The 23,649-nt window shown below is 63.7% G+C and overlaps 1 protein-coding gene across 2 annotated transcripts in view; it reads left to right on the plus strand.

Annotated features, from left to right (window-relative positions):
* Positions 1 to 3,446: 3,446 nt before the first annotated feature.
* The window catches only part of LRRC4B (leucine rich repeat containing 4B), a 33,767-nt gene continuing 13,564 nt past the window's right edge, over positions 3,447 to 23,649 (plus strand). Inside the window, exons 1-2 of one of the 2 annotated variants that reach the window (XM_070063000.1) lie at positions 3,447 to 3,586; positions 15,288 to 15,618. In XM_070063000.1, coding sequence (XP_069919101.1) covers positions 15,322 to 15,618 — 297 coding nt within the window. In that variant the 5' untranslated portion in view covers positions 3,447 to 3,586; positions 15,288 to 15,321. Of the gene's footprint in view, positions 3,587 to 12,841; positions 13,443 to 15,287; positions 15,619 to 23,649 lie in introns of those variants that run through there. The other variant, XM_070062999.1, reaches the window with a different exon arrangement.

Below are 23,649 nucleotides of genomic sequence, written 5' to 3' on the forward strand. Positions count from 1 at the left end.
GCCCCCTGCAGGCCGGCTCACTGGGCAGCACAGGTGCGGGCGTCCAGCAGTCGGCCAGAGCGAAGTGCACGCACGTGGGCGGCCCCATGGACCTTCAGCCCCGTCCCCCCGAGTCCCACTCAGAGGCTTCTCTGAGCAAACTGAATGAAGCACATAGGGTGAGGAGTTCAGTTCGTTTTCCCGTATTTTACTCGTCGAAGGCACAGGCCTACTTGCCAGCAGGACTTCCCATCAGGGTGAGGTGAGCGCTGGCCATGTCCAGTGAATTCCTTTTTTTTTTTTTTTTTTTGACAGGCAGAGTGGACAGTGAGAGAGAGAGACAGAGAGAAAGGTCTTCCTTTTGCCGTTGGTTCACCCTCCAATGGCCGCCGCGGCCGGCGCGCTGCGGCCGGCGCACCGCGCTGATCCGATGGCAGGAGCCAGGAGCCAGGTGCTTCTCCTGGTCTCCCATGGGGTGCAGGGCCCAAGCACTTGGGCCATCCTCCACTGCACTCCCTGGCCACAGCAGAGAGCTGGCCTGGAAGAGGGGCAACCGGGACAGAATCCGGCACCCTGACCGGGACTAGAACCCGGTGTGCCAGCGCCGCTAGGCGGAGGATTAGCCTAGTGAGCCGCGGCGCCGGCCTTTTTTTTTTTTTTTTTTTTTTTTTTTTTTTTTTTTTTTTTTTTTTGACAGGCAGAGTGGACAGTGAGAGAGAGAGACAGAGAGAAAGGTCTTCCTTTGCCGTTGGTTCACCCTCCAATGGCCGCCACGGCTGGCGTGCTGTGGCTGGCGCACCATGCTGATCCGAAGGCAGGAGCCAGTGCTCCTCCTGGTCTCCCATGGGGTGCAGGGCCCAAGCACTTGGGCCATCCTCCACTGCACTCCCTGGCCACAGCAGAGAGCTGGCCTGGAAGAGGGGCAACCGGGACAGAATCCGGCGCCCCAACCGGGACTAGAACTTGGGGTGCCAGCGCCACAGGCAGAGGATTAGCCTAGTGAGCCGTGGCACCGGCCTTTTTTTTTTTTTTTTTTTCTACCATCTGAAGCAGAGAAGTGTGCCTTTTGGGCTAACCCTGGAAACCAGCCCTGCCCTACCACTTGGCATTTTTTTATAAGATTTATTTATTTATTTGAAAGGCAGCGTTACAGAGAGAGAAGGAGAAAAGAAGAGAGAAATCTTCCATCCACTGGTTCACAAATGGCCCTCTCAGTGAGGGATAGGCCAGCCTGAAGCCAGGAAGGAGCCAGGGGCCAGGAGCCAGGGTTTCACCCAGGGTCTCCCACGTGGGTGCAGGGGCCCAAGGACTTGGCATCTTCCACGGCTTTCCCAGGCTCATTAGCAGGGAGCTGGATAGAAAGTGGAGCAGCCGGGACTCGAACCAGTGCCCATTCAGGGTGCTGGCGCCGCAGGCAGTGGTTCAACCCTGCCCTGTGGGCCTTCATCGCCGTGGAAGGTCACCACCACCATCTCCCTTGAACACAGCTCCCGGTGCTAGCGACACAGGAGAGGGACGAGGGGCGGGAGGCAGGCGGCTCGGCGCCGGCACCGTGTTGGAGCTTGGAGTTCCACTCGAGGGCGACGTCTGAGCCACACTGGGAGCTCGCAGCCCGCGGCACTCGCCCCTGGGCGCTCTGTGCACCTGCCTCCTCCTCAGGCCGCCTGTTCCGGAAGCCTCCATCACCTCGCCCGCCCTGTGACTGCCTCCCAGCCGCTCTTCCCCATGCCCTCTTCCCTCCTCCCTGGCTGTACCAGGCTCTGGGAAGCCCCCGGGGAGTGGGACCTGCTCCGTCCTGCTCTGCCCCCTGCTCATGCTCGGGGCCCGGAACAGCGTGCGTGAACACCGGTGGGTGGCGGCAACTCTTCCTCAAACAGGGACAGTCCTCGCGGCCAGCAGGGGTGACGCTCAGAGCACAGGGACCGGCAGGAAACACTTCCCGACCTCCCTCTCTCCCCGGGCCCCCCAGCGCCCGGGTCCCGTGGGACTGGCGTGGAGAGGTGCTCGGCACAGCCTCTGGCCCCACGGGGCTGCGCGTCCACGCTCACTCATCCAGAGTCCAGAACAACCGGAGTTCAGTAGCGCCCACGTGCAGGGCCCAAAGCCCGACAACTGCACCTGCTGCTCGCCCCCCCCCTTTGCTCCACTCCCCCCCCCCCCCCCGGGAGCTCTCACCTCGCCCTGCGCCCTGCGTCAGCCGCACCCACCGCAGCCACCTCTCATGCAGCCGTCCTCCGTGACAGTTCTCCCGGGAGCGCCCGTGGCTTGACTTGGTGTCCTGGACAGGCCCCCTGGCTAGTGCGGGGGGCTTCCTCGGTGCCCAAGCCTTTGGGGGTGGGCAGAGAGACCAGTGGGCAGGGAGGGTCATCATGACCTCCCCCGGCCTCTGCGTCCTCCCTCCTCCCTCCTCCCTAGCGCCCATCACAGCTCTAAATGTGTCGCCAGCACCTGGGGAGGTGAGAGGTCGTGGGGGCAGGAGGCCCCACCCAGGCAGGCCCGGGCACCACTTCCCTGCCTGAGCCGGCCGGGACCCCCTGACGGCCTCCGGGTCTGCACCAGGGAAATGGGTCGAGGCTGCCTCCCTCCCTGCACGGGACGGGGTTCAAGAAACGCCATGCGGCCCCACCTGTTGGCTTCCAGGCTCTCGCATCCCGTAGTCCCCCCGGCCCCCTGGGGAGGGCTCTCCGGCTCCAGCCCCCACCCCCCTCTGCAGGCCCTGCCCCCTCCTCCAAGCTGACCCTTTGCTCCCTGCCCACGCCCACCCCAGCCCCACCCCCAGCCTTCCCACACCCTCCCTGCCTGCCTGCACTCAGCTCAGCAGGGACACAGGTGGGCTGGGGGCTGCCTGCCCTTTGCCTCTCTCCCGCCCCCTCCACTCCGGCTCCGCGCCCAGGCCCTCCTCCCTCGCCCTCTTCTTTCTCCCCTCTCGCTCGCTCGCTCTTTTCCCACCCCCTCCGCCGTCCGCTCCATTCCCCTCCCCCGCCCCTCCTCCCTCACCCCTCCTCTCCCTCTCTCTCCCTCCCCTCTCTTCCCCCCTCGCTTCGCTCCCTCTCTGCTCTCTGCCCGCCCTCCCTGCCTCCTCTCCCCCTCCCCTCCTCCCGGGCCGCGTCCCCCCTCTGGGCGCCCGCCCTCCGTCATCAGTATTCCGCTCCCGTGGCCGACGCTCTCGGCTGCTCTCGGTCGCTGCCGCACCGTCCGAGGCGGGGGCCGGGGCCGGGGCCGGGGCCTGGGGGGGGTGGGTGGGGGGAGAGCGGCGCCGGCGGGCCCGAGGGGGGAGGAAGGAAGGAAGGAAGGAAGGCAGGCTGGAAGGAAGCGAGCGAGGAAGCAGGGGGAAGCGAGCAAGCCCAGAAGGGAGGCGGGCCGCGGGCGGGCGGGCCGGCCGGCAGGACGCGGAGCGGCCCCGAGCCCAGCGCCGCCGCCGCGGAAGCCCCCTCCCCACCCAGGAACCGGGGAGGGGGGCGAACGCTAGAGACCCGGGCTGGGCCGCAGCCCCGCCCCCCGCACCTCCCCGCAGCAGGCCTCGCACCCCGAATTCCTGTGCTTCATTGGGGGGTCCCCCCCCACGGCCCGGGCATGCTGCCCCCCGGAAGGAGCCCCTGTCCGTGCTGTGAGTAGCCACCAAGGGGCGCCGGGTGGGGGCGGGGGCGGGAGGCGGAATCGCGGGAGTGGGTGGGGGGCACTGTCTAATTGGGGGACGGTGGTCAAAGGCCTTCTCAGGGGTGGGGGGGATGGCAGAGAACAGTGGGCGGGGCCTGATGGCGAGCAGAAGCCGGTGGGGGAGGCGGTCGTTGGGGGGGGCTCTTCGGGCCGTCGAGTGCTGTGTTGAGGGTCGCCGCTTCCCGGGGGCCAGGGGAGTGGGGGCGGACGTCAGGCGGTCACTGCGTATCCAGCTGTGGGGTCGAGAATGGAGACTTTAGGGTGGGGGGCTCGCCTGCTGGGGCTCTTGGCGCCCCTTTCTGGGGCGGGAGTCGGGGTTCATCCGTAACCCACCGGCCCCTCCCACCCTCCACATCGCCGCTGCTGCTGCTGGGGGGGGAATGCCAGGGATGGGGGGGAAGAGGCGGGCACGGGGTTTCCTTGGTGACCGCGCCTGGCAGGAGCGGTTGCCGTGGCAACCGGGGAGAACCGGGGAGTTTGGGAAGTGAAAATGGGAAAGATGGAGGGGGTGAGACAACCCCCTCCCCAGTCTGCAGCCCTTCTCCCTCGGGGGTCCCCAGGTGCCCCTGGGAGCAGCCCCTCCCTCTTCCCGGGACCCCCTTCCTCCAGGCTCTGTCTCTGGGCCTCTGAGAGGGGCACGTGTCTGTCTGGGACCACTGCCCCTCTCCCAGGGCTTCTTCGGCCTCTCTGGGAGCCTGTGCTCCGGCAGCTCCCTGCCCTCACACCTGCTCTCCTAGGACCCTCCAGCTGGACTTCACCTTTCTCCCGACCTCTTGCGCCTGTGACCCCTCCTGAATGCCCCTTGACCTCTGCACGACACCCTAACTCCAACCTGCTCCTCCAAGTCCCACTCCCGCCCTCCTCCACCTGGCCCGGGCCCTCAGCCTCTTTGTCCCTAGCACTCCTGGCCTCCTCCCCTCCTCCACGACCCTTCTTTGCTCAAAGACCCCGACACCCTGTCTGCTCATCTCGTAGGCTCCCCCAGCCCTAGACGCCCCAGTCCTAGGACCCTCCTCTCTGCCACCTGGCCTGCTCAGACCTACATCTCCCCCCAGCTCTTCATTCCTGAGCCCCCAAAGCTCAGGCTCTGTCCAGAGTTCCTGCCCCAGCCTCCTTGGGCTGCTCCTCCTCCTGGGCCAGGGGAGCCCTGGGTCCCTCGTGCCGTGACGCCCCCTCCCCCGCTCCTGCCCAGCCCAAGCCTCCTTCCCACCTCTGCTCCACGGCTGAGCCCCCTCCCCTGCTGTCTTGCAGCCTCAGGCGACTTTCTTTTGGGGTGGGGAATTCCCCTGGGGAGAGCCCAGCTGGGAGGGGGGAGGGAGGGAGGATCGGGGCTGCCCCTCGGCCCCCTCCCCGCCCCCCGCCCCAGCTGGGAGCTGCAGTAGAGCCTCCGCAGCGCCCCATTGCTATGCGCCTCACATCCCAAGTCCCGGCCGCGCAGCCGCCAGACAGGAACTGGGCTCCAGCGGCAGCTGGGAGTAGCCCAGTAGGCTTCCCTCCTGGTCCAGGGGGCCCGCAGCATCCTCACCCCTGCAAACTCCCCACCCCCACCCCAGGGCATGGCCAGGAGCAGTGCCTCCCCGGCCCTGTGGCATCTCCGGACTTCTCCTTCCAACCTGCGCCTCCCCCTCCCCTCCCCACCTTCCTCCTCCTGGTCCCTGGGACTCCGCTCCTCTGGGCTGTGACTGTCCAAAGGCATGCCTATGAAGGAGAGATTGCAGAGCCGCAGGCAGGTGGGAGAGAGACCCTCAGTGAGCATGGGAAGGGTGGGCGCCAGCGGCGGGACGCGCAGCTGGAGCGATGGACCCAGTCCCCCGGACACACACACACACACACACACACACACCACCAGGAGTCAGGCGTCCACAGTTACTCAGTTGCTAAAAGGGAGAGTCCGGGAGACAGAGCGCACACCATGTGTCCAGGGCCCCGGAGTGAAGGAGCAGGCAAGGCAGACCCAGGGAGCCACAGCCCCGCGCCGGCAGCACCCGCAGGCCTGTGGGGGAGGGGCCTCAAAGCGTAGTTTCTGACTTGTCGGACCTCAGTCAGCCAGCTCTGGGAACCAGGAGCATGGCAGACACAGAGGCACGTGTGGGCAGAGGTGCCCACACACGTACACACAGTCATTCACCAGCAGCCAGAAGCCCAGATGTGGGGTCAGGGACCAGCCAGAGACCCGTGGAGGGGGGAGCAGGCCCCAGACTGGGGCGTGTGCACAAGCACACTCACAGCGCCCCTCGCACACAGCGCCCCTCACACAGCGCCCCTCGCACAGCGCCCCTCGCACACAGCGCCCCTCGCATAGTGCCCCTCGCACAGCGCCTCGGAGCCGCGCGCTCCCCGGGACACAAAGCAGCTCTGGAGCCCTGAAGGGGGCCCTGCAGCCATTTAAACAGCCTCCCCCCTCCAGGCTACTGACAGGAAGAGCCCCCCTTCAGCCCATGGGGTGCAGGCCAGAATGCGGGTGCAGGCACCAGCCCTGCATATTCTAGGGTCAGCCTGACAGCTGAGGCAGCCACAGCCCCACGTGCTTGCGGCCCAGGCATCCAACTGCAGTCCGTGGTGGGGGCCAGGTTTCCCCTGGGGTCGGCCGGCCGCTCGTGGCCCCAGTGCAGGTAGGGGGCTGGGGCTGCCCCGTAGGACACGGGGTGTGCTCCTCATCCCCGGGCCACAGGGATGCGTGTGAGGAGGGCGAGCCTCACTGGCAAGAGTGCAGAAGACAGGGCCCCCTTGTGCCAAGACGGTAGTCCCTCCCCTCCCCCTGGCTGGGACATCGCCAGCTGGTGGGCTGCAGGAAACCCCCTCTCCGTCCAGCCCCGGGGAGAAGCCCCTTTCCCTGTCTTTCCAGTCTCCAAGGCTCGGGGTGGCAGGGGAGTGAGGAGAGTGGCACAATGCCCCCTTGTTGCCTGGAAACCCACTCGCGGCTGTTGTCATGGCGGGCGGGGCGGGGCCAGGTGGAGCCGCCTCCAGGGCTGCTCTAAGAGCCGCCACCTTGCCAGGCACTCAGGCCTGAGCCCGCGAGTGGCTGGGGTCCTGGTGGGGTTGAGCACAGGGTGCGATCCAGGGCCACTCCCCCATCTCCAAGGGGTCCCCCCGGAACCTGTGCCAGTCCCTCGAGTTGGGCCCAGAGAGGGCTGCAACGAGGGTGCCCAGGCGGTGGCAGCTGCGGCTCCGAGGGAGGGGCACACCCCAGTGGTGAAGGGAGAAGAGGTTTGCCCTCTAAGTTAGAGCAGAGCGCACAAGGACAGGAGCTAACGCTTCCTGGGCGCGTGCCCGTGCCCGGAGCCAGGCAGCGTGCTGAGCGCCCCTGCGGGCGAGGGGGGCTGAGCCCCATTTGACAGGCGGCGAAACGGAAGCCCAGAGAAGTGTGGTCTCTGGCCCGAGACCACACAGCTGCAAGTGGCAGTCGGGCCTTGGCCTCGGCAGACCGCCTCCCCTGGCCGAGACAGCGGCTGGACAAAGGGGGAGGCAGAGGGAGAGTGCTGCGCCCCGGCCCCCGGTGGGAAGGAGGCTGGGGAGCAGCGGGGTGAGGTGGTTCGTAGCAGTGGGAGAAGTGAGGCCTCCTGGTAGCTGGGCCCCCCGCGCCCCGGGAGCTGAGAGCTCACCCACCTCCCACGCTGCCGTCAGCAGGACCCAGCCTGCCCCACTGCGGGTAGAATCTGGTTCAGGGACGGCACAGGCCCAGGCGTGGTCGAGCCCATAGGCTAAACCCCTACTCCGTGACAGATGGGTGCTTTCCATGTGGGCTTTTTTTTAAAGATTTATCTTATTTCTTTGAAAGAGTTACAGAGAGAGGGAGAGGGAGAGAGGTCTTCCATCTGCTGGTTCACTCCCCAAATGGCTGTACTAGCAGGAGCTGTGCCGATCCGAAGCCAGGAGCCAGGAGCTTCTTCTGAGTCTCCCATGCAGGTGCAGGGGCCCAAGGACTTGGACCATCTTCCACTGCTTTCCCAGGCCATAGCAGAGAGCTGGATCAGAAGAAGAGCAGCTGGGACTAGAACAGGCGCCCATACGGGATGCCAGCACTTCAGGCCAGGGCTTTAACCTGCTACGCCACAGCACCGGCCCCAATATGGGCCTTTTTAAAGATTTATGTATGTATGTATGTATGTATGTATGTATGTATTATGTATGTATTTGAAAGGCAGAGGCAGAGAGAGAGATCTTCTATCTGCTGGTTCACTCCCCAAATGGCCGCAGTGGCTGGAGCTGTACCAATCTGAAGCCAGGAGCCAGGAGCTTCTTCTGGGTTTCCCATGCGGGTTCAGGGGCCCAAGCACTTGGGCCACCCCTTCCACTGCTTTCCCAGGCCACAGCAGAGAGCTGGATCAGAAGAGAAGCAGCTGGGGCTCGAACTGGCGCTCATGTGAAATGCCAACACTGCAGGCGGCGGCTTTCACCCGCTAAGCCGCAGCGCCAGCCCCTCCATGCAGCCTTACGCACTGGGGGGCAGGGGCATCACAGAGTGGGGAGAAGATCGGTCCCCCTGCCCAGTGAGGACACCTGCTCCTTTGAGCGTAGCTGGCATTGGAGTGCCCTGGTCCCCTCGGGGCAGGTGCCGTCTTCACAGCCTGCAGCAGAGAGCCTGGGGCACGAGCGAGGTCAGAATTCAGGCCCTGTTCTCCCAGCCCCAGCCCTCTGTCCCCCCCCTGTCCTTCCTCACCAAGGGCGGCCTGGCGACGCTGAGTCGTGGAGCCCTCCCAGTGAGCGGTGCTTTGCTGAACGCTCAGACGCTGGTCCCTCCCCATGCGCAGGTGCTCCCGCCAAGGCCCCCGGGGTGGGGGGGAGAAGGCCCCTCCCCAAGGTGACGCCGGGCGATTGTGGCAAACTTCAAACTGATTCCAGAGCCCAGGCTGAGCCCTGCCCTGCAGAGGGTCCCCCTTGCCCTGATGCATGGACTCCGAACCTGTCCTTGGACAAGATGCCAGGTGACGTGGGTACACAGTGGCGGCCAAGACACACCGCGGCGCTTCCGAAAATTCCCAGCTTGGTGTCACTTTCAGTAGCACCCTTTTCCACACGAGCTGGTACCGCAGCCGCCCATCCAGCAAGGGGGGCCTCGTCAGGCTGGCTCGGACCACGCCCCTGTCCGCCTGCCTGGACCTTGGCATTGAAGACTGTTTCAAGCCCCCAGCACCAGGCTAGGCCCCAACTCCATTCTGAGAAGATTCCGTTTAGGGGTGATAAGCTGCCCACCCCCCATCCTGGGCCGCAAAGGGCCCTGGGGGCCTGGAGGTTCAGTCTCTGTCTCCGCGGCCACCCGGCCTTGAATGCCCATGGATAAGGCAGTGACCTCACTGTGTCTCAGTGTGTCCGCGTGTACAGGGGACACCGGCACCGCCTCCCCAGGGGCCAGTGGGCAGGGCAAGGGGCCAGAGGGAGCAGAGCCGTGGGGCTCAGGGGTAGGGTTGGAAATGACCGCACCACACTGTCCAGCACAGTGACCACTGTGGCCACAGCCAGTGCACCTGCTGCTGGACCGTGCAGGTGGGACACCGCCCTTGGGACAGGGCGTGGTATTGAATTGTCCAGCAGTTCCCACCCCAGCCCTCCAGCCCTCTTCCTGAGAACGTGGCGGCAGCATGGGATCATGGGATTGGAGCCCGGGCGTCCGGTTTGCCCACCTGCCAGCTGGGCTCTGGCCCGCGTTTACCAGGCCCTGGCCAGGTGTAGCCCCGCAGGTCCCTTGCTGCCACCCCCTGCCCACCACACAGAGGTCGCGCGTGGCCGGCAGTGGGCGCGGGCAGTGGTCACGGGTCCTGCCCTTCTGCTCCCCGGTGGAGGTGACCGTGTTCAGGGGCCTCCTCACTCTCCTCCCCGTCCCCCCTTCTTCTCCAGCCGGCAGACCTGGAGCCCAGATCTGGCTCCTCCCACACTCCTTCACCTCCTAACACCCCCCAGGTCTGCCCCTTGGACAAATCGGGTGCCCTCTCTTTCCTGCCTCTGTCCCACAGCCCCCAGCACAGCTTTGTCCTCTCCCCTGACCCCTGACCCTCAGCCCGGCTCCCTCCCAGCCTCCAGCCTCCCCCTGCCAGTCTGCTCCGAGGGGTCTCTCGCACCCAGAGCGGACCCACCGCCCCGGCTCCAGGCCCGGGCCGTCATCCCGCAGTCAGAGGCAGTCAGAGGCGCTCTCGGCTCCGGCTGGGCACCTTCTCTCTTTTGCTCCAAAACTGCCCAGAAGACGGAGCACGCCTGGCGGGACTGTTTCCTGCCTCCCCTGGGTCCCCGAGTGTCCTAGCTGCCATCTGCCGGGATCTTCTCAGGCACAGAGCCCGGGCCGGCGGGGAGCAGGCAAGGCTGGGAGGCCCCGTCCCGGCCCCGCGCTGGCCTCCCCTCCGGCGCCCCCGCACACGCGGGCACCTGCACCCGCTGCCTTCCCTGCTTCTTCTCCCCTTGGGGCCTCTGTCTGCATCTCCCCTCATTCCTTACGGCAGGCAGGGTAGAGAACAGGTGCACCCCTCACCTGGGGCTGCTGTGGGCCTGGGCTTTGGGTTCCGATCCAAGCTGTGATGCTTTGGGGCTCCCTGAATCAGCATCTCTGTCTGTACAATGGGCACAGGATCTATCCCTTCCTCCTGGAGCTGTAGGGAGAAGCCAGCGGCTCGAGGAGTGGGCTCTGCTTAGCACGGCGCCCGCCTGCACGCAGCAGCCACTCCCGTCCCTGTTAGAGTGTTCCCCGGGGGGCCCGGAGAGCCACCAGGCACGTGTCACTTTCTGTGCAGTGGGGGTGTGGGGAGGAAAGCCGGGGTTCTGCATCGCGTTGGCTTTGCTGGCACCAGCCGTCGCCCTGCAAAGCGCTGCTCTTGTCGGACGTGCCCTGGGCTCTGTGGGAGCGGGGAGGCACTTCCTGGCTGCGAACGCGAAGCCGCTTGCCCTCTCTGTGCCTCTGTGGAGTGGGGGTGCCGGCGATGCCATCTCAGAGGGCTGAGGGAGGACAAGGGCCGCCACGTGCTGAAGCCCTGACGGTGCCTGGCCACGGCTAGGGGTGTGCTGGACACCACGCGTCTTGGTGGTTCTGCTACTCTGAGTTAGAACGAGCGCGCGTGGGACCGTGGCTGGCTTTAGGAAGGGGCTCAGAGGACGTGGGGTGGGGGGTGTGCTCAGCACACAGCTGTGGGAAGGGGCTGAGGTTTCCTGAGGGCACGGATGCTCGGCGGGGTGCACAGACCCCTGTTGGGGACCCGGAGTGTGGTATCCAGGGCCAGCCAGTGGCACCGTGGCACGAAGAGAAATCTGGGACACGATGTCCAGCTAACGGCAGTTGCGTCTTGGCATGGGAAGGTGCTGCCTCTTCTGGGCAGGCCTCCTGGGATGGGCAGGGACCCGGAGCTGCCAGGGCCGTGGGGCCTGAGTGGTACAGTTGGAGAGTGTGTCCTGGGCTGGACATGCAGACGGGGGGGTGTGGCTGGGGGCAGGACCTGTGTGGGAGTGTGGCAGGGAGGAGCGTGGGCTGACAGCGAGGGTGCCGGCCTCTTCCACTCCCTCCTCCTGCGTTTGCTGAGCCCCTGCTGTGTGCCAGGTGCTGTCCTAGGTCCTGGAAACCCAGCGACCCAGGGAACAGACACGGCCCCTGCCCTTGGAAAGCTTCCGTTCATGGCCAAGAGCAGACGGGGTCAGATGGCGAGACGCGTGCTGGGCGCTGTGGGCTGGCCAGGGTGGCCTCGCGGAGAAGGCCATGTGACCCGAGACCTGACTGAAGACAGAGCGGAGCAGGTACAACGGCCCCGGGGCTCTGAGGCCTGCGTAGAAGCGGCGGCCGACGTCGGGCAGGGGGTGGCAGATGAAGTCAAGGAACTAACATGGGCTGGGTTCCCGGGGCCACCACGGAGAAGGCTCTGCCCTCTGAGTCAGACGGGGTCCGCGGGGCCGCTGAGCCAAGGAGGGACTGGCCTGACCTGCTGGGAACAGGACCCCTCCGGCTGCCTGTGGGGACAGAGAGGCCGGGGTGGCAAAGGCAGAAGTGAGAGACCAGGGCGGGAGAAGGTGGCCAGGCCAGGTCAGCCCCTGTGTGGGGGGCGGCAGGGCCATCCGTAGAGCCTCTCCTTACTCCGCTTCAGAGCGCGGGATTCAGACCTGCACTCAGCCAGGATGCGCCACTGTTACGGCTGCCCCTCGGCAGCCCGCGCGCCCCAGCTTTGCTTACCCGGTAGCCTTTATCAGCGCCTGTGCCGGGTCTGCCACAGAGTAGGGGCTGTGGAGGTGACGGGTGGATGGACGGACGGACGGACGGATGGACAGATGGGTGGGTAGATAGATGGATGGAGGGACGGACAGATGGACAGATGGGTGGGTGGATGGAGGGATGAATGGATGGACGGACAGATGGACAGATGGGTGGGTGGATGGATGGACGGACGGACAGACAGATGGACAGATGAGTGGGTGGATGGAGGGATGGATGGATGGATGGACAGATGGACTGATGGGTGGGTGGATGGACGGACGGACAAATGGACAGATGGGTGAGTGGATGGAGGGATGGACAGATGGGTGGGTGGATGGATGGGTGTAAGTGGATGGATGATGGGTGGATGGGTGGATGGGTGGAAGGAAGAGGAGGGAGGGGGGAGGAGGGAGGGAGGGGATGTGTCCGCCCTGCCCATGTACAGAAGGCTATCAGGAGGTGGACGTCCAGCTATGGCTAAGGGCCAGGGCAGAGGGAGCCTGAGATAGACTGTCTTTGTGATGTGAACAGGGACCTCCCTCGGCAGGAGGGCAGGCTGACTGCAATGTGGACCCAGGTTTCCGGGGTGCCAAGGGTGGAGGAAGAAGCGGACGGCCACGGGGTGTGGCGGGGAATGGGAGGGGCTCCCGTGGCACGGAGACCTCAGCAGCACAGGCTGGGCCAGGACAGGGCGAGGCAGCGGGGTGGGGGGCAGGAGGGAGGTGCTGGCCCGCGGCGGGGACCAGAGTAGCCCAGGCTGGTGATGCGGCCGCTGAGGCGGTCTGTGTGCCACGAGGCTGGAGGCTCGGCTGGCACAGCCCAGCCCCCCTTCCCTGGGCAGCCCAGCCGCCAACCTCCCTCCCCCGCTCCCCCCGACCTTCCCGGCTGCCCAGAACCAATGGGTTAATTAGATAACGGAGCCTTTGATTAGCAGCAGAGGGGGAGACACCCCCTCCCCGTGCTCGCAGCGCAGGGAAGGGGGGAGGGAGGGAGGGAGGGAGGAGAGGTGCCCTCCCCGAGCAGAAGGAGAGAAAGAAAGAGGGAGGGGGCGGGGAGGGAGGGAGCTGAGGCACAGCTTGGCTCTGCACTGCCGTGTGACCAGAAATTGTAATCGCATAGAGAGCGAGAGAGACAAGGCCAGGGGAGACCAAGACGGACGGACAGACAGGGACTGACTGCAGGCGGGTGATGAGGGTGGGGCGAGAGTGAGGGGAGATGGAAGAGAAAGAGAGAGGGGGCCTGGTGGTCCTGAGGCCGGCGAGACAGTGAAGGGGGTCAGGGGGGGCCGGGGACCAGAGGCCGAGAGAGGGACCTAGCGGGGCCGGGAGGGCGCTGAGGGGGCTGGGGCTGGTGGGTTGAGGAGGAGGCGGGGAGGGGGGCCGAGCGGCGGCTGAGGCGGGAGTGGGGGTGGCAGGAGGCAGGGGAGGCAAGCCGAGGACTGCTGCAGTGGCCAGAGGACGGCCTCCTGGGGTGGGAAAGGCGGCAGGCCGGGAGGGGGGGGCGCGGGGAGACCCAGGAAGCCCCTGCGCCCCCCCCAGCACCACCTCGACGAGAGCCTGGAAAACGGGGCGAGAGAGCCCCCCGCATGCGGAGGGGGGGCCTGGGGCGCAGGGAGAGGCCCAGCGGAAGCCTCCGAGCCACCAGGGTGAGTGTCCCTCGCGGTGGGGGGCTGGGGGAAGAGACAAGGACGGCGAGGGTGGAAAGGGGAGGGAGCCTGCTGCAGAAGCCGCGATGGGGGAGGGGGCTGGCGGCGGGAGAGATGGGGACAGATGCGGAGGCAGAGACACAGCCGCCCCAGAGGGTGCCTTGGCTTCGCGGGCACTGCGGGGGCTGGGGGGGCAGCCTCGGAGCCTGGCCCTGGTGGGTGGCGCCAGCCCCTTGGCTTAAGGAGGGGTCCGGATCTTTGTGGGAATGGAGACCCAGGACAAGAGGGAGCGGAGAGCTGCCTGCTCACCTGTGGGGAGATGGGGACCCCCCCCCCGCCTTGGCATGGACAGCCCAGACACACAGAGAACCCACACAGCTTCCGGGGCGGAAAAACAGCCTGCAGGGCGCACGGAGAGCCAAACTCCGGCTCGCCCTCTGTCTCCGTCTCTGCTTCTAGCTCTTGTTCCCATGTGCACAGGGGCACACACATTTTTTCTGGGTTAGGATGATCTGGGAACTGCAGGAGTGAGTGTGTGTGTGTGCATGTGGGGGGGGGAGCGTACATCTGGGGGGGTCCCGTGTCTGTGGGTCTGGGGTCCACGGTGTGAGGACGTGCCGAGTGGGGGCTGTGTGTGTGCATGTGTGCGTGAGCGTGTGGGTCTGGGGTCCACGGTGTGAGGGCGTGCCTGGCGCTGCAGTGTGGGAGTGGGCTGTGCGTGTGTGTGTGTGTGTGTGTGTGTGCGGCACTCCCCTCTCCCCCCTCTCCCAGGGACCCTCTGGGGCCGGCGTGTGTTGGCAGAGCCCGCTGGTGTAGGTACATTCGCCCGTGCTTGGAGGTGACGCTGTGTGGGAAGGAGGGCTCGGAGCCAGAGGAGTGGCCCCGGAACCAGCCGGCCTGCTCCGTGCCCTTGGGCGAGCCGTTCTGCCTCTGCAGACTGGGCACCGAGCTGCCCCCCATGGCTGCCGCGAGGCTTCCGGAAGACAGCCGGGGCGCGCGGCGCGGGGCAAGGCTTGCCGCTTCCCAGCAGCCAGTATTACTATTATTCCTGTCATCCGCGTCGGCATTATCGCTGTGATGAGCGTGCCTCATGCTCACCACAGCCCTGGAAACGGACGGGGGAGGGAGGCTTGGGGAGGGGGCAGCGACTCTCAGCGCCCCCCCAGCTCAGAGGCAGGGTCCTTGGGCAGGGTCCTGGGCCTGTCCCTGCTCGGTCAACCCCCCAGCACCGTCTTGCGGCAGCTGCTGGCACGGGTCCCACTAGACACTGTCTTGGCCTTGAGCACTTGCGTCTCAAGGCATATCGGGGCTGCTGTGGCCCGTCCTCCCCCGCTGTCGCCTTGGCCCTCGTCTGCCCACACTGCCACCTCAGCGGTCGCCTTGGCTGGCACCTTGCTGCTCCCCACGTCCCCCTTTCCGTCTGACCACAGGACAAGGAGGAGGGGCTCGGTGGCTGGGCCGGGACCCCGGAGGCTGGCGCAGGGGGCCGAGCCAGGTCCTGACCCTCACAGCCTGCCTCCCGCTTCCCCCTCTGCCACCTGCGCTGTCTGCCCCGCTCACCCCTCCCCTACCTGTTCATCTGCCGCTTGAGATCTCACAGGGCCCTAGGTTTTGAGTGCGGCTGACTTTTCCTACTTAGTGCAAGTGGCCGCGGCCGGCACTTCCCGTCCCTCGCCCTCGGTTCTGCCTTCCGTCCGCACAGGGGGCATGGTCTCCCTGCAGGGACAGGTCTGCCCCGCCGGCCCCTGTGGCGGCCTCTGGGTTCTGTGCCGGGCACCGGGCAGGGAGGGGGTGATGCGAGCCCCTGTCCCTCACGGAGTCTCTTCCCCTCTCTCTCCCTCGCAGCCCCCAGCGCCCAGGTGGAGCATGAACAGTGAGGATGGCGCGTGCCCGCGGCTCCCCGTGCCCCCCGCTGCCGCCCGGTAGGATGTCCTGGCCCCACGGGGCCCTACTCTTCCTCTGGCTCTTCTCTCCGCCCCTGGGGGCCGGCGGGGGCGGTGTGGCCGTGACAGCCGCCGCTGGAGGAGGCTCCCCGCCGGCCACCTCCTGCCCCGCGGCCTGCTCCTGCAGCAACCAGGCCAGCCGGGTGATCTGCACGCGGAGGGAGCTGGCCGAAGTGCCGGCCAGCATCCCTGTCAACACTCGGTACCTGAACCTGCAGGAGAACAGCATCCAGGTGAGTGGGCGGGCGGCCACGGCCGGGGGCGGGGGGCCCTCCGCACGCATCCCCTCCCCCGCGCCTGGGAGGCGCATTGGGTCGCAAGCATCCCCTCGCCCGCGCCTGGGAGGCGCATTGGGTCGCACGCATCCCCTTGCCCGCGCCTGGGAGGCGCATTGGGTCTCACGGACTTCCCCGGTGGGCTCCAAGCTATCGGGGTTGCAAAACACAGCCCGTTCCCGCGGCCGGGTGCCGGCCCCTCCCCCACCACGGGGGGGGGGGGGACGATGGCGTTAGCCTGCCTGAGCCCTGGATCCCTGGTGCTGAGAGCGACCCTTCCCGGGGGACCCCCCGGGTGGCCTTGGGCCTGCGGCGACGCGACTGGATGTGTTTCTTCATCTGAGAAATGGGGACAAGAGCCCCTGCCTGGTGGTGTGCGGCCAGGGTCTTAGTGCTGGGCAGGCACTGGGTCATTCAGTCGGCGGGCGCCCGTGGCGGCATCCGTCTCCTGGAGCTGTGTGGGAATCGGGGGCCTGGTGTGGCAGTGTTGCGTCTGGCGATTGATCGTCGCTCGCGGGCAGAGCTGGGCCGATCTGACGCAGGGCTCTGAGCCCCTGCTCTGCTGCCGTCTGGGGCCTGATCACCCTGCGAGGTGGGGCCCAGGGCGGGTGCTTGTCCTGGCCAAGGCCGCCAAGCCCCAGTCCCAGAAGTGTCTTCAGGCATTGCCAGATATTCCAGGAGCGGGCAGGGCCCCTGCCAGCGCCACCATTTGAAAGGCAATGGTCAGTGCCCTCCGCTCCCCGCCCCCTGTGGCGGGAGAGAAGGATGCTCCCTGTGCAGGCCCCGGACTGCCTGGGCCTGGCCCCCTCTCTGGCTGCAGCTCTTCCTGCTTGGGCGTTGGGAAGCGGTGAGGGTCAGCAGCCGCCGTCTGACCGTCCGGGAGAGCCAGATTCAGGCGAGAGAGGGGCTCCCGGGGACAGCCCCTTCCTGGGTGGCTGTGGGGAGTTTCGGTCTCACTCCCCCTGCAGGACCTTGTCCTTAGGCCCAGGTGCACCTGCTAGCCTTGTGCTTTGGGCCACAGCTGCAGCCACAGCCTGGCTGTCTGTGGCTGCCTGAGGCTGGCCCTCGGCACACTCGCTGTCCCCTGCCTGAGCCCTGTGCCCCCGAGGTCCTGCCTCATCTGTTCGTCAGTCGCCAGCTGCCTCTGTTGTGTGCCCAGTGGGCTCTGCCCTGTGCCCCCAGCTGCCTGCGTCCCAGAGGGGCAGGAAGCAGAATCGGATAGACAGACGGGTGGCAGGGGTGTGCAGGGGGCAGCCGAGGCCAGCGCACGGCTCCCTCTTCAGTCCCAGGGCCGTTTGCTGAGTGCCCTGTGCATTTGAGCTCCTTACAACCATGCACAGGTCCACGTGTCCCTTCTGCGGCATATGTCACCAAGCGTACCCTGAAGTGGACGGTGGTAGGGGATGAAGAAGGGGGCTAGGCATTCCTGGGGGCTCCTGCGCCTGCCCTGAGGCCGCCGCCACCGCCAGGCAGCGCAGCCTGCAGTGATGGACAGTGTAGGAGGGGTCGGTGCGCATGCGTCTGTCTCAAAATCGGCACCAAAGCAAATGCACCTGCAAATCCCGCCGGGCCCTCCTGAGTCTGGGGCACACGGGGGCCTCGTCAATGTGCAGTGCAGTTGACCTCCTTAGGGAGCACCTCCCCAGCAGCAAGAGGGGTGGCTGCTTTGTTTTTAAAAAATAAGGGAGCCAGCACCGTGGCTCACTTGGCTAATCCTCCACCTGCGGCGCCGCATCCCATATGGGCGCCGGATTCTGTCCCGGTTGCCCCTCTTCCAGGCCAGCTCTCTGCTGTGACCTGGGAGTGCAGTGGAGGATGGCCCAAGTGCTTGGGCCCTGCACCCCATGTGAGACCGGGAGAAGCACCTGGCTCCTGGCTTTGGATCAGCGCGGTGTGCCGGCTGTAGCAGCCATTTGGGGGGTGAACCAATGGAAGGAAGACCTTTCTCTCTGTCTCTCTCACTGTCTAACTCTGCCTGTCAAATAAATAAATAAATAAATAGGAATAATTTTCAAAGGTGTGTAAGAGGCCAGTGTAGTGGGTAACGCTGCCTCCTGTGATGTCGGCCTCTTCCATGGGTGCCAGTTCAAGTCCCAGCTGCTCTACTTCTGATCCAGCTCCCTGATAAATGGCCTAGGAAAAGCAGCAGAAGATGGCCCAAGCGCTCAGGCCCCTGCACCCACGTGGGAGACCTGGATGAAGCTCCTGGCTCTTGACTTTGGCCTGCTCAGCACTGGCCATGAAGCCACTTGGAGAGGGAACCCGTGGGTTGAAGACCTCTCTCTGTCTCTCCCTTTCTCTCTGACTTTCAAAATACATAAATAAATCTTCATTTAAAATGATTGCTTTTCTTTTTACTTTTCTTTCCCCCCCCCCCCCACAGGCAGAGTTAGACAGTGAGAGAGAGAGACAGAAAGGTCTTCCTTCCGTTGGTTCACCACCGAAATGGCCGCTATGGCTGGCGCACTGCGCCAATCCGAAGCCAGGAGCCAGGTGCTTCTCCTGGTCTCCCATGGGGTGCAGGGCCCAAGGACCTGGGCCATCCTCCACTGCACTCCCGGGCCACAGCAGAGAGCTGGCCTGGAAGAGGAGCAACCGGGACAGAACTGGCGTCCCAACCGGGAATAGAACCTGGAGTACCGGCGCCACAGGCGGAGGATTAGCCTAGTGAGCCACGGCGCCAGCCAAAAGATTGTTTTAATTACTTTTTTTTATGGAGCTGGCATAGTAGAATAAGCCTCCGCCTGCAGTGCTGGCATCCCATTTGGGCGCCAGTTCAAGTCCTGGCTGCTCCACTTCCGACCCAGCTCTCTGCTGTGGCCTGGGAAAGCAGTAGAAGATGGCCCAAGTCCTTGGACCCCTGCACCCACGTGGGAGACCCAGCGGAAGCTCCTGGCTCCTGGCTTCGGATAGGCCCAGCTTGGGCTGTTGTGGCCATTTGGGGAGTGAACCAGCAGGTGAAAGACCTTTCTCTCTCTGTCTCTCCCCTCTCTCTGTAACTCTGCCTCTCAAATACATAAATAAATCCTCTTAAAAATACTTTTTATTTATTTGAGAGGCAGAGAGCGCTCCCATCCACTGATTCACAATGACCAGGGCTGGGCCACAGCCAGAGCGGGAGCCGGGGCGCCATCCAGGTCTCCCTTGTGTGCGGCAGGGACCCAGTCACTTACGCAGTCACGGCTGCCTCCCAGGGTCTGCGCTGACAGGAAGCTGGGCACTGCAGCCCAAGCCGGCAACTGACCGCAGGCGCTCCAGTGTGAGACGCAGGGCTCGGAACCACTGGGCCAACTGCCAGCTCCAACAGGAACGCCGGAAGTGTCCAAGTTACAAAGAAAGCAAAAATCATCCCTACTCCCACCATCTAGACATAACTAGCTACTGTTAACTTTTTTAAAAAAGATTTATTTATTTATTCGAAAGTCAGAGTTACACAGAGAGAGGAGAGAGAGAGAGAGAGGTCTTCCATCCGCTGGTTCACTCCCCAGATGGCTGCAATGGCTGGAGCTGCGCCAATCTGAAGCCAGGAACCAGGAGTTTCTCCCGGGTCTCCCACTTGGGTGCAGGGCCCAAGGACTTGGGCCATCTTCTACTGCTTTCCCAGGCCACAGCAGAGAGCTGGACCGGAAGTGGAGCAGCCGGGACTTGAAACAGTGCCCATATGGGATGCCGGTGCCTCAGACCAGGGCTTTAACCCATTGAGGCACAGCGCCAGTCCCTGTTTTGCCTTTTTTTTTTTTTTTTTTTTTTAAGAACAACTTATTCGGCCGGCGCCACGGCTCACTAGGCTAATCCTCCACTTGCGGTGCCGGCACACCGGGTTCTAGTCCCGGTCGGGGCACCGGATTCTGTCCCGGTTGCCCCTCTTCCAGTCCAGCTCTCTGCTGTGGCCAGGGAGTACAGTGGAGGATGGCCCAAGTGCTTGGGCCCTGCACCCCATGGGAGACCAGGAGAAGCACCTGACTCCTGCCATCGGATCAGCGCGGTGCACCGGCCGCGGCGGCCATTGGAGGGTGAACCAACGGCAAAGGAAGACCTTTCTCTCTGTCTCTCTCTCTCACTGTCCACTCTGCCTGTAAAAAAAAGAAAGAAAGAAAGAAAGAAAGAAAGAAAGAAAGAAAGAAAGAAAGAAAGAAAGAAAGAAAGAAAGAAAGAAAGAAAGAAAAAGAAAAAACAGAACAACTTTGTCTCAGTTCCTGATCTACTCTTTGGGCTCATGTTGTTTATTTATTTTTTTTTTTTAAGATTTATGTATTTATTTGAAAGGCAGAGTTACAGAGAGGCAAAGGCAGAGAGAGAGAGAGAGAGAGAGAGGTCTTCCATATGCTGGTTCACTCCCCAAAAGGCCACAACAGCTGGAGCTGGGATGATCTGAAGCCAGGAGCCAGGAGCTTCTCCCGGGTCTCCCACGTGGGTGCAGGGGCCCAAGCACTTGGGCCATCTTCCACTGCGTTCCCAGGCCACAGCAGAGAGCTGGACCGGAAGTGGAGCAGCTGGGACTCGAACTGGCGCTCACACGGGTGCCGGCCACTGCAGGTGGTGGCTTTACCCGCTACGCCACAGCACCGGCCCCACTACTGTTTACATTTACTTTAATATCTTCCTGGCTCTTCCCTGTGCCTATGCAAATGCATATTTAATTATTTATTACGGGATGAACACACATTAATTTAGAAATCACACCTAAGTAAAAACAGACCAAAGCCAGCCAGCCATAAATCCACAGCACAGGACACTGGCTCCGTCCCTGCACACTCTGTCGGTTGCACGGGAAGCACCGTCTTATAAAGAGATTTTTTTTTAGGTTTTTGTATTTTCTTATTTTGAGGGAAAAAAATGGAATCACTATTCCGTGTCGATGGAAAGCTGGCATTTGGCACCAAGCGGCATCACCATGAACTTGTCATCTCCTCTGTGATGTCATAATGGCTGCCCGGGCCCCAGGGCGTGGGCAGGTGTAACTGGCGCCTCGTTTGCAGTGTAGAGTCCATGTAAACAACACCGCGGTGAACATCCTCGGGCTCACTCTGGAATCCCTGGGACAAACTCCTGGGCATGGAGCCGCGGGGTCAGGGGGAGGACCGCAGAGGCGCTCCCCTGAGATGCGAGGGCTGTGTGCGGGCCCTCTGCCCTCACGGCCCACCCCACACACCCCCAGACCTGGACCAGGCACCCCTAGACTGGGAGGGATTCTGCGGGTTTCAGAGCCTCCCCAGTCAGCTGGCCACTCAGGGGTCGTCTTGCCGTGGGCGGGGCCTGTGGCGCAGTAGGTGCCTGGTTGGATGGAAGGCCCAGGTGCTTAGCTGAGGCCCTGGGACCACCTGTGTCGCCGGAGCTGGAGCCGGAGGCAACTCCTTGCAGCTCCTGCCCAAGGACAGCCGGCGGCTCCGGTCCCTGTCGCCTGCTCCTGGGCAGCGCAGTGCGGGCGGCCGCAGTCACACAGGGAGTTTGCGCGCCACTTATGAGCCCTGAGTGGTGGGGCTAGCCTCTCCCTGGGACGCTGTGGTCCACTCTGGGGTTTAACGTGACGGGGACAGCCGGCAGCCCCCGCGGGTAGGATGGAGGCCTTCTTTTTAAAAAGTCATCAGTCTTTTGCGGGTCTCCCTTGTCGCTGCGGAGATGGGTGCTACCCAAGCTGGGGGGCTCTGGAGACGCCTCCCGAGGGAGAGGTGTGGACCCTCTGCCTTGCGGCCGCCGCTCAGACCAGGTGTGCCGCCCCGGGGAGCCGCGGGCTGGCACTGGGCGCTGGCTCAGGGGGCAGAGTGTAGGCAGGCCCAGTGGGAAGCCCCTGGCAGGGTCCACCTCTGCTGCTCGCTCCCTGCCCCTGCTCCTGGTAGGCAGCCCTGATTGAGTTTACCGTGGGACTCTGTGTGTGTGTGTGTGTGTGTGTGTGTGTGTTCTTGCAAAAAAGTGCTTACTGTGGCTTTGTGTGCGCGTGTTTCTCATTTATGTGGATGAAGCTGTGTTTTGGGTCCCCTTCTTTCTTTGTCTCGATGCTTCCACCCGGCTGTGGTGTCCCTGGGTCGGTGGCGAGCCCGCTGCCTTAGCCGCTCCTGGGAGGGAGCCCAGCGCTCCCCCCGCCCCAGCAGACGTGCAGGCGGCCGCCGGCTTCCCCACCACAAACCTCACTCGGGAGCCCTCGGGGAGCTGTTTCTTCGGAATATATTCCCGGCGGGGATTGCTGGGTCATGGGATATGCAATGCACTTAATTTAACAAAACCCCATTGCAGCCGCCCAGGCGTCCAGTGGGCTGCCCCGGGCCTCCTGGGGACCCCCGCGAGGCCACAGGGAGGAAATGTGGCTCCATCCAGGAAACCATCCAAGGCTGCGAGGGTCCCCGACAGTGGGGGCGTGGTCAGCTGTGCTCTTTCCAAACGTTTATTCTCATTTTATTTGAAAGACAGAGACAGACAGAGATCTTCCGGCTGCTGGCTCATTCCTCAACCGCCTACAAGAGCCAGGACCTCCGTCCCGGGGTCCCACATAGGAAGCAGGGCCTCGGACCCGTGGGCCATCACCTGCCGCCTCCCAGGGCGCTGGCAGCAGGGAGCTGGGCTGGGACGGGGGCCAGGACTCGAACTCGGGCACTCTGAAAGGGGGCTGGGTGGCACAGGCGCCCTCTTAGCCGCTGTGCCTCTCCCTGCACAGCCCACCAGGGGAGGTTTCTGTTCTTTAAAATGGAGTTTTGGCCGGCGCTGCGGCTCACTAGGCTAATCCTCCACCTTGTGGCGCCGGCACACCGGGTTCTAGTCCCGGTCGGGGCGCCGGATTCTGTCCCGGTTGCCCCTCTTCCAGGCCAGCTCTCTGCTGTGGCCTGGGAGTACAGTGGAGGAGGGCCCAGGTGCTTGGGCCCTGCACCCCACGGGAGACCAGGAGAAGCACCTGGCTCCTGCCATCGGATCAGCGCGGTGTGCCGGCCGCGGCGGCCATTGGAGGGTGAACCAACAGCAAAGGAAGACCTTTCTCTCTGTCTCTCTCTCTCACTGTCCACTCTGCCTGTCAAAAAAATAAATAAATAAATAAAAAATAAAAAAAAATAAAATGGAGTTTTGAAGAAATGCCCAAAGCAGAATACCGAGTTTTCAAAGGATGCAAATAGGGCTGTCAGTCTGTTTTAAAAACTCAGTAATAATTTCGTGAAAGGCCCGGGAGCACCAGAGGGGGCAGCAGGCCTTTCTCTTCGTCCTGGGGTGGCCGGAGAGACTGACTTTCTGCTTTGATTTTCTTTCTTCTCAAAACCTTCCGTGAGAACATTTAATATTCTTTGTAATTTGAGCAAAGTAAGCATACTAAGTACAAAGTGCTGTACGGAGTACTTCAAAAAGTTTGTGCAAGATGGACTCCAAAGACGTTTGTTTTGGAGAAAAGAAAATGGTAAGCTGCGCGCAGGCTTTTTTTCATAATGCACATTTTCTGTGAACTTTCCAAAGACCTCAGTTAGCCTCGGATTTCCTATTTTTTTTTCTTGGCACCACAATAGGCTTATCTTTTAATTCCATTTCCCGTGGACGTTTTGGAGCCTGGCAGAGGCTGGGGGAGTCCGTGGTGGGATTTCCTCGCCTTTCCCTGGAGAGGGAAGAAAGACCTGAGGTTTGTGCAGCCTGGCGGGGAGGGGTTGGAGGGGTCGTTGATAGCCCCCCTCCCCGGGGGAGGGACAGAGGTGTCACAGGTGTGGGGACGGAGGCCCAGGCGGCTCTGAGGGACCTGTCCCGGCCCGCCCAGCCAGTGTGGCCCCTGTGGGCCGGCCCTGAGCCCTGCGAGACCTGGACTCAGCCTCAGCTTCCCCACTTGTCACTCTGACACTTTTTGGTGTCTCTTTTTTATGATTTGTTATTTATTTATTTGAAATTTATTTATTTGAAAGCCAGAAGCAGAGGAAGAGGCAGAAGGAGAGAGATTCTCCATCCGCTGGTTCACTCCCCAAATGGCCACAATGGCCGGGCTGGGCCAGGCCAACGCCAGGAGCCTGGAGCTCCATCCGGGTCTCC

The sequence above is a fragment of the Oryctolagus cuniculus genome, chromosome 18 (assembly GCF_964237555.1).
Source record: "Oryctolagus cuniculus chromosome 18, mOryCun1.1, whole genome shotgun sequence".
Taxonomy (NCBI): domain Eukaryota; kingdom Metazoa; phylum Chordata; class Mammalia; order Lagomorpha; family Leporidae; genus Oryctolagus; species Oryctolagus cuniculus.